At 37.1% G+C, this 10,884-nt stretch overlaps 1 protein-coding gene across 1 annotated transcript; it reads right to left on the bottom strand.

Annotated features, from left to right (window-relative positions):
* Window positions 1–8,276: 8,276 nt before the first annotated feature.
* Window positions 8,277–10,682, bottom strand: LOC308270455 (glutathione S-transferase P-like; the record flags this gene model as incomplete). Its single annotated transcript, XM_080706360.1, is given in 4 exon segments — window positions 8,277–8,648; window positions 8,653–8,893; window positions 9,012–9,253; window positions 10,647–10,682. Coding segments are annotated over 4 exon segments (891 nt in total).
* Window positions 10,683–10,884: the final 202 nt, after the last annotated feature.

Raw genomic sequence — 10,884 nt, 5'->3', positions numbered from 1 at the left:
AATGGGAGGAATCTCATGAAAATAGAAAAAAAAATAGTAGAGTAGGAGAAAGGAACCAAAGGAAAGGAAGGAGGAGAGGGAGAGGGTTTGTATTGAGGGATAAATTTACCAAATTATATATGTACATGTACAAATATATAACAACGAACCCTGCTGCTATGGTAATCATAATGTACCAATAAACAAATCCTGGCAAAATAGAAAAGGATATATATCTAAAGAAAAAAGGGAAACCAAGTAACAAACTTCAGAGGAAAATCTTTGAAATACATTTGTTAGCAAAACAAAATGAAACAAAATTTAAAAACAGATCTTATAGCAAAATGTATGTATGAACTCAGTTATAAAGTGCATAAAAAGAAAGCATTAGTAATTTTTAAAAAGCCAGTGTGGACAGCAGAAGTTGAAGGTAATGAGCTATATAAGTAGAAGCTTGTAATCCCAGCATTTGGGAGGCTGAGACAGGAGAATCACGGTTTGCGGACAGTCACAGCTACTATTGAGTGAGGCCCTTTGCAACTCAGTGAGACCCTGTTTCAAAATAAAGAGAAAAAATAGAACTGAGGCTGTAGCTCGGAGGTAGAATGCCCCTGGGTTCCATCTCTAGTGCTGAAAAGAAAAAAAAAAAAAAGTCGATCACAAAAAATACATCACATGGTGGCTCTGGCTGAGAGATTGGGTTGAGGGAGAGATGCCCTTTGAGGAAGTCTCCAAAACAACATAGACAGGCATTGTTGGTGGAATGAAGGTACTGCATGAGCAGATGGGTACAAGATGAAAAACTTGTGCTTTTTGAATCAATATGACTTTATTTGTACTACATGTAAGGCTTCAGATTATTTGGTTTATAGAGGAGCATATATACTATGTGATGTTACTGTATATTATAATAGTTCCTGTATGTTTTCATTTTCCAGTTTCTACATTACCTTGATCGTGTCTCTAATTCTTTTTTATGTTCAATCCTAATTATTTTGCAAACATGTTAGATTTTTTAAGGAGAAAGAGAAATTAAATATCATTTAGGCTCTTGCTACAGTGCCTAAAACTACTCAATTTATAATACTCAATAAATATTGATTGATTTCAATAAGGGCTTATGGCAATTTCCATAGCTATTGGTGTAATCATAAAATTTTATGAAGTAGAGATACTTAAGATAAAGAAGAAAACACATTTTAAGAAAATTAAAATTTAGAGACAGGTTGTATATAAGATGTCATATATTTCTTAAGGATATGTTTGGGGTTTTTTTGTTTTGTTTTGTTTTTTTTGGTGGTACTGGGGTTCCTGGAAGCCCTTCTACCTCCGGGCTACACTCCCAGACCTATTTTATACTTTTTTATTTAGAAACAGGGTCTCTCAAGCCAGCGCGGCTGGCTTTGAACCTGCGGGATCCTCCTGTCTCCGCCTCCCAAGTGCGGGGTTTACAAGCGTGCGCCACCATGACCGGCAAGAATATGTTTTAAATGTACTTTTCTGCTTTACAGTAGTTAAGATGCAATTCGAATCTTGATTAACTATATGGATGAACATCCATAAAATAAAAATATTTATTTTCCCAAAGGCACAAAAATTAGTTCTTTATCTAAAACCTGAGGTAAATTTCTTTCACAAAGGTGATGCCATACTAAATGTGCATCAACTTTATGAAATAAATATGATGATGGTGATATTCTTGTGGATATTTATTCTAGTTTAAATGTAGGTTGAGCAGTCACAGGAAAGCCAAAGGGACTAAAAATTGTGCTGCATGCATCTCAACTGAACAGGTCTTGCTTTATCCCATAATACTGTGTGGATTTTGTAGAGCAATCAGGAAATTTTTATAGAAAGCATAGCAACAGTATGGCTGTTATATATTTCCAGCAACACTTTCAAGTCATATTCCCCTGAATTTATTTTGGAGAATTAAGGTAAGTATAGGTAGACTCCAGTAAAAAAAAAAAAAAAAAAAAAAAAAAAAACTAACAACAACCAGCATTGTCTTAATTCATACATGTTTTATTGGTATTAGGTTAAGTAGAATTTTAACTTGGTCCTACAATTCCCGCCCCAAATCACTCATGCCTATGTGTAATCCCCTGCACTTGATTGGGGCCTCATCTATTCAATCAAGTGTGATCTGAAAGAATTGATATTACAGCTGCAGATGTTCTCCTTGGCTTTGAAGAAACAATTTTCCATGTTGTGAAGATAGCCATATCTTACACATGGAGGTAGCCAGAGATGAGAGCTACTGCTGGTCCACAGCCAGCAAGAAAACCGGAAGTTATGTCCTACATCCACAAATAGACCTCATTTAACAACTTACCTTGGAAATGGAATCTGCCATAATCACAGTTCCAAGAATAAGAGGACTAAGACCGTCTATTGACTTTACTTTTGTAAGACTCTAAGCAAAGAACCTAGTTGAGCTATGGACAGACTATTAGCTTATAGAATTCTAAGGTGATAAATGGATATTGTTTTGTGGTAATTTGTTATATACCAATTGAAAGTGAATGTGAAGGTATTTAAAACAAAATTATAACTAAACAATAGCTATATTCAATAATATGAGAAAATAAAAGTTTGTTTCCCAATTTATTTAGATACATTATGAATTAAAATCTAGCATAACTTATGACAAAAAAGGCTAACAGAAAATTCAGTGACTTTTAAGCAGTTATGTTTTGAAATTCTAAAATAACATTTACTTGAAATGAAGATTTAGAGATATGTGGAAATGATAAAATATCTTAATGCTTCCAAGCTTTGAAAATTAAAATAAAATAGCCATGTGTTTTTCTAAGGTTTCTGTTTAGATACTCTAGCTTTGAGCAATTGCTATCTCTAATAAATGTTTGGTAAGAGTGAAATATTAATGAAAAAATGTGGAGTTATTAGAGATCAACTAAACACTCAAAGAAAACTATGACCTGATTTAGAGTGTAAAGCATGATATGTTGTCCCCCAGACATATTTACATGCGGGCAGTGAGAATAAATGCTGATAACACTTTGGAGGATTTGAAGGAACCTTTTGGGGGAGACTAGCCAAGAAAAATGAAGATAATTAAGGAGTAGATATCTGAAATATCCCTGGATTATTTTTTAAAGTGATGGTGTGTGGGGGTTACAGAGAAGTAGATGCTTAATGCAAAAATCAAACTGACAGCCAAATTATTTAGTAAATGTGGGTTACAATGAGACTTTTATTCATCATGGTTCATTAGTTCCTAATTAAGACCCTTAGAAGACTCTATTGACCTTAGAACTCCCTGTATCCTTTGTATAACCTCTTGCCTGCTCCTGGAGGGTATTCAGCCTTCCCTATGGATAGCAGTCAATGTTAATGGGCCAGATGCATTGATGAATATTGTTGCATATAATAAGAAGGCTGCTCAGAGTGCAAACACAAAACAAATCCTCTGGTTGCAAGGAGTCTTAAAGCATAACTCTTATCAACAACAAAAAAAAAGTTCTCTAATGGGAGCCCTGCCATAGCCCCTCTTGAGCTAGCCAGGCTGCTCCTGGCATTGGGGGTTACTCCATTTTGACAGCTAAGATAAATGTTTTAACACTGTTAAGGAAAGAAAAAAATCAGAAGAGACCTACTATAGAGGCAATCAAGCCTCAAAAAAAAAAAAAAAGGAGGAAAGTAGAGATAGGTTGAGGTTCACTTGCTTTCCAGCCTTCTAGATGCAACGATCAGTTTGACAAACTTGGACAAAAATGTTGTGGCCATGTATTTTCTGCCAGAGGAAAATCAAACCTGTTTTCCTTTTTAGAATCAGGTAGTCTAAGGCTTCTCTTGTGTGAGATTTGGTAGGATTGCCTGCCTTCAGAAAACTGCATATGGATTACAATACCTAGAAATGATTGTGTTTCGCCTGGAAAAGATTTATCACTACAGCATAATAACTTTGAACATGTTAATGATTTTTTATATTCATTTACATTTCCCCATCATAAAAACTCTATGAGGCAAATAGAGCTAGATCATTTTACTTGAAAGACAGGAAAATTAATGGCTGATATGGTTAAAGCTCTCTGCTGAGTTAGTAGGAGAAGCTGATAGGAGAAGACAAGTCTGTTCCCCAAATAATGCATTTTGTCTTGAGACTATGTTTTTTTGCTGAAAAGAGAATAACATATTATTTTTATAGCAAAGAGTCATTTCCCAGGAACATTATTAATTTCATGTCTAACTTTAATGATGTTATGGTATTGTTATAGATAAAACAATTTAGCTTTGTTAGGAAAAGTAGGGAAAAAGTTACAGGCCTGTGAAAGTCATTCTGTAATTAAATTAACAGTTGTAGATTTTTAACTTACTCTTCACTTTTTTCCAACCACAGTTAACTCTTTAGAACACCATATTCTGGCAAATTGAATAAATTATTTAATACAGAGCAATTTTAATGAAATTATGCTACAGTAAAATACAATAAAGCTTAAATAGTATAGTTGATTTTGGCCCTTGAATATTTTTGATAGTTTATTTGTGCATGAACTTGGACATGTATAATGTGGAATTTTTAATTTAACTGGTATCTAAATAATCTGCATTGATAACATCATAAAGAGTAATTGTGTGTAGTACTATATTTCATTGACTATTTTTGATGATACAAATCACTTTAAATATGACGTTTGTTAGAAATGCATTTTCGTAGTATTGCAGATGTGTCAAGGCTTTGAATAATGATACAAATTCCAGAAAATCCAGCTTTTTTCCATCAAGTAGAAACAAAAATAGAATTCTAAATGTTAGTGTAAATCAATTTTATGATTTTTCACTAGGTGTATTATTTGTAGGTCAATAGTGTGTGTGTGTGTGTGTAATTGAAAATCTCAGGGGGTTATTATTTTTTTGTTCTCGTTCGCTTATGACTTTGTAGCATCTGAAATTGTTGGCCCCACCTTTCTTGTACTGCCTTCCTCCATTGGTTCCTGTGAAATACAGTCTAGGTTGGCTTCCTGCTTCTCTGATTAATCCTTCTTTGTTCCCATCACTGAGTCCTCTTTTTTGACCACTGACACTTTCAAATTTTACCTTTTGGCCCTCAGTCCTGTTTACAATTATATCCACAAGTCTGTACTTCTAGATCTTTCTCATGTAAGCTCTGGCTCCATATTGACACTTCCTAATTTTTTTTTTTCTTTTTTGCTACTGGGGATGAAACCCAGGGGCCTTCTTCCTCTGGACTACATTCCCAGATTTATTTTAAAATTTATTTGGAAACAGGGTCTCACTAAGTTGTTGAGAGCCTCACTAAGTAGCTGAGGCTGGCTTCGAACCTGCGCAATCCCCCTGTCCCAGCCTCCCAGCCCCCCAAGTCCTGGGATTACACTGTGTACCACCACACTCAGCACTTTTTAATATTTTAACCAGTGTCCCCGGCTGTGTCTGAAAATTCAAAATGTTAGAAGGTAAGAAGATCATTGCACTTTTCTCCTGTCTCAGAATACTTCTAATCTAAACTAGAATATATAAAATGACATGATTTGACAATATTTGGTAGCACATACTGTCTACCTTTTATGATATGGGGAACACATTCAAAGATCACATTTATAGAGCAGTGTATGCTTAGAAAGTGAGGTAGACAGGTGGGGAATTCCAGGGTGAGAAATGCATGATCTTCTTCACCTCATATCTATCAGTTCTTCTGCTTTTACGAAAATAAAGGTGAGGCCGGGCATGGTGGCGCATGCTTGTAATCCCTGTGCTTGGAGGCAGAGACGGGAGGATTGCATAGGTTCGAAGCCAGCCATGCGCGCTGGCTTAGGAGACCCTGTTTCCAAGTAAAAAATATAAAAAATAAAAATAGGTCTGGGAGTGTAGCCCGGAGGTAGAAGGGCTTCCAGGAACCCCAGTACCACCAAAAAAAAAAAAAAAAAAAAGAAAAGAAAAGTGAGAAATGATCTTTTATTCATACTTTTGATGCCTATAATAGTAAACATACAAATAATACCAGCATTTATTAAACTTTCAAACTCATTTTATTTTCATCTATATATTGCTATAATGGATTGTTTAGAGGGTTTTCCTCATGCAAAACATAATAGTATTATTTAGAATATAATAAGATTATTTAGAGGAATTCTCTCTTGCAGAAAAAAAAATCATTGCTCACCTGATTTTGATCTACCATTTTGATACGGTCTCTCTTCTACTCTGATACTTGTGATGGACTCTATTTTCTATGAAAGAAGTTTTGGCTTCTAGGCCTGAGCTTAAGTCTCCTATGACCTGACCCCACAGTACAGGCCCTCAATACTTTTCTCTATTATTCTAAGTATATCTTTCTCTTCCACTAGGAAAGAAAACTGTTAACAATTTTTTTAACCAATGTGAGTACCATATTCATTGTGAACTCTGTACCATTGTTTTGGTGAGCAATTTGCTTGTTAACCTCCTAAATGCTCCTCACCCTGGAATTCCCCACCTACCTCCCTTTCTAACCACACAGTGCTCCAAAAATGTGATCTTTGAATTTGTTCACCATATCATAAAAAGTAGACAGTACATGCTACCAAATGTTGTCAAATCATGTCATTGTATATATTCTAGTTTAGATTAGAAGACTTCTGAGGCAGAAGAAAAGTGTAAGAGATTGAACCCTGGATCCTACATTGATCAATAATACTTGGTTGAAATGTCTGGTTCTCTAATCATTTTCATTATTTTAATATTCCATCTGGTCATTTGGGAAAAAAGGGGTACTTTGAAGCTTTAAGGATGAGTGAAATTACCTTCTCTTATTTAGTTATGAACTTAACTTTCCAGTTCACCTTTGGGAAAAGAGAATAAACATTACACTCTTAATTTCTTTTTTAATTAAGAAAAATCATTTCACAAGTCTGGCCCTAAGCTTATCCTAATTTATTAACAGGAAACACCTGAAACTAATTGCTTTTTGGCCTATAGGATTCTGCTGTTTTTAGACCTTTCTGTTTAATATAGCTTTGATAAATATTGTGATCATTTATGTTTAGAAAATATAATATTCTTTATTTTTATGGCTGGCTGAAATTTTTAATTAAAGGTGATTTTAATTTGGAAATTCAAGATGCTATGAATTAAATTATACATGACTTAATTTAGTTAGAGGAGAAGGAAAATATTTGCAGTTCTGCTCTGGGTGTTCTATAAGCTATGGAAAACTGCCCAGTATAATCTTAACATATTCATTAAACTGAACCTTAATTTGTAGAGTTACAGGAGCAAATTTTTACTTTGTGGTTGCAGCTGACTAGTTTAATGTTCTTTCAGGTTTTCCACATTACCTTTATTTTATTTATTCTTCTAGATTCTTCAGACATTATCTGATAGTCTGTCTTTTATGCATCAAAATGATTTAAAATTGGTATTTTAATCTAATTTTTATTAATTCTCCATAGTAGTAGAGATTCTAGTTGCCATGTGGGAGAGAGTCTGCGGTGGAAATAGTGAGGGGAGATGGGGTCACAAGGAGAAAACAATGAGCCAATGATCATGGAAGTTGCCAGACGTGGTGGCACATGCCTGTGGCCCCAGCATTTGGGAGGCTGAGACAAGAGGATGGCAGGTTCAGAGGACACCCCCTTCAAGTAGCAAGGTCTAAGCAACCTAGGGAGACCCTGTTTCAGCATTTAAAAAGGTAAAATAGGACTTGGGGTGTAGCATGAAGGTAGAATGGCCTTGAATTCAAGCCTCAGTATAAGAAGAAAAAAAAAAGGATTATGGAAGCAAATCCCTAGCTCTCCATTAAAAAAGAAAACCCTGCTAAGAAAATCTACAGCAGAATATGAGTGAGTCTGACATATGATCTCGGGGCTGTCACCTTACATTTTTGGAAGATCAAGTTACTGCTCAGTGGACCTGCAGCACTTTAGTGTACTCCTCGGGATTTTCACCTTATGCGTGGCAAGAATACACTATTGGCTGACTCACCCAGTGCTTTCTGCACTGTGTAGAGGTGAGACATTTAAATAGGAAGAGGGGTAGAGAAATGTAAGCCTCATTTTAAAGAAGCTGTTTGATAGGCTTGATGAGAGGAACCCTTCATTAGAAAAAATAACTTGAGAATTATTAATTGCATCAATAGTACACAAATACAAACTAAAAACATAGACTATTTTTAGAACATTCTTTTTCAGTCTAATCCCCTCTTCTTCCTCAGTATTAACTTGTGGAGTCTATTTTTTATTTAATTTATGTGTACATATGTATTCTTAAATAATATGATTATATGATTATATTTTCTAACAGCTCCCTTAAAATATATTTCAAATCATACAATTCACTCATTTGAACTGTATACCCAATGTCTTTTTTCCCCCCCCTGTATTGGAAACTTTATCAGTCCTGGAGAAGCGGGACAGGCAGCCCTTTCGGTTTCCCATCACCTTTGAGAGGGTGGTTCCTGTGGTCAAGGTCCAGAAGGCTTTGATTGTGGGCGGGGTGCTCAGGTGCACCAAGTATGTTGAGAGTAGGGGGAAGGAGTCCAGGCAGCCTGGAGCCAGGACCTGGTGGATCAGCAGCAAATCCATCAGATTGTAGTCGGTGAAGGAGATCTGGTTGCCCATAATGGAGGCCTGACCGCCCTGGTTCTGGGACAGCAGGGTCTCAAAAAACTTGAGGCGTCTTGGCAGCGCCTTCAGAGAGTCATCCTTGCCTGCAGTGGAGGTCTTCCATGCTGTCGTTCACCATGTCCAGGAGGGCGGCCTCAGGGTAGTCCTTCCCGTAGAGCCCGAGCGTGCAGCCCACGTGACACGGGATGGCATCTGACTGGTACCGGATGAGCTCTACATCCTGGAACTCGGGGAGCTGCCGGTAGAGACAGAAGGCCCTGAGCGAGCCCTGGGACCAGGACTCCTTCATCACCACCTCCTTCTTCCTGCTCTGGCCCTGGTCTGGCCAGCTGCATGCTCATGGGGGGACAGGACAGAGGTGTTGGGGCGCCACAGAGACCTGGCCTCACAGCAACCTGCGGGAGAGTCCTGAGGTTGGGGCGGGGCCATGGAGACACATTCCTTTACAGGACACCAGGAGGTGCCTGGGCATGGGGAAGGAGGCCGCCAGGCCATGCAGCCTCGCGGAGGGGAAGGGTTGTTTGGCGTCTCTCGGAGTACATGAGGGGCCATGGGCTGCGCTGCAGCAGCAGGTGCCTACCTCGGACAGGGAAGTAAACGGTGGTGTAGGGCCGCATGACTGCTGCATAGATGGCTGGGTGGATCTGCTGCTGCGTAGACCACGGTGGCAGGGCTGGGGCCCCCAATGTCTTTTAGTGTATTCAATAGACTCATGAGTTTATCACTACAATCAACAACCCCCAAATAAACCCTCTTCCTATTAACCGCTAATTTTATCCCTACCCTCCACTAACACCCCAAGCACTAGACAACCACCAATATAATTTTTGTCTTTATAAAATTCTGCTAATTCTGGCTATTTCATGTAAAGGGAAAAGTTCAGTATGTGATCCTTTGTAATTTTTCTTTTATCTACCATAGTTCTCAAGGTTCATTTGTTTTGTAGCATGAATCAGTACTTTATTTCATTATACTACTAAACACTATTGCATTGTATGAATGTATCACATTTTATTTACCTATTTACCAGTTGATGGGCATTTTACTTGTTTTTACATTTTTTGAGAAATATGAATGATGCGGACATGAACATTCTTGCATAAGCTTCTTTGTGGACACATGTCTTTATTTCTCAAGGTTACATACCTAGGGCACGATGGTTGGGTCATGATAGTAATTCTAACCTTTGAAGGAGTGCCGGAGACTGAGTTCCAAAGTAGCAAAGTAGCTGCATCATTTTATTTCCCCAACAGCACAGTATGAGAGTTCCAATTTCTCTACATCTTTGCCAACCCTTGTTAACACTTGTTATTATTATATCACATTTCTAGTTGTTTTATAGTTGTCTTTTTATTTAAGAATATCTTGAAGATCTTTAATAGCTGCAAGTCTCTCTATACTATAAATATACAATAATTTTATTAGTCATTCTCGTTTTCATAGTTCCATTTTGTTTCTAATTTTTTATGATTATAAATGAGACTGCCTGCACAATGAAGATCCTTGTACAAGAATTTTCATAGTACAGGTATGTGAAAGTATTTATCTAAGATGGAAAATTAGATGTTGAATTGTTGGTACAGACCACTGAGGACTATGGAATCATGCACAAAATAGTTTATCTCAGAGAGAGAATTTTAATAATAATGTAATGGAGTAAAAAAAAAAACTAATACAGCATTTGAGGCCTAGATATGTCAAATTTTTACTTTAAAATGAGAAAAGAAGCCGGGCATGGTGGCGCAGGCTTGTAATCCCCGAGCTTGGAAGGCTGAGACTGGAGGTTCTCACAGTTTCAAAGCCAGCCTCATCTACTTAGTGAGGCTCTCAGCAACTTAGTGAGACCCTGTTTCCAAATAAAATATAAAATAGGTCTGGGAGTATAGCCCTGAGGTAGAAAGCCTCTGGGTTCCACCCCTAGTACCACCAAAAAAATAAAATAAAATAAAGAGAATAGAACACTTTATATAAATCTGAATAGAAAAATATTTTTTTAATTTAATTTTTATTTTTTTATAAGTGGAATATATTGAGAGTGGTATACATTTACATTGTGTTTCATGCCCTTCCCCCACCCTTTACCTCCTCCACCCAATAGCGGGTGTCCAGGTTGATCATGTTGTATTTATGCTATTACACATATTCGTATGTAGCTCCTCCATTGAACAACCTCAGCTTTCTTCCTCTCTTATCATTCCATTCAAGTAAGTGTGTGTGCCCAAGGACCAGCAATCCTTTGATCTTGGGACCACATGGGCTAGCCCAGTTAGAATTTCCAGAGACACAGGAAAATTCATCGAGACCACAATACCTGCACAGG

This window comes from Muscardinus avellanarius (assembly GCF_963383645.1).
Source record: "Muscardinus avellanarius genome assembly, chromosome: 1".
Classification (NCBI taxonomy): domain Eukaryota; kingdom Metazoa; phylum Chordata; class Mammalia; order Rodentia; family Gliridae; genus Muscardinus; species Muscardinus avellanarius.
Note: the sequence above shows the minus strand (reverse complement) of the source record. Positions and strands in the feature narration are given on the sequence as shown.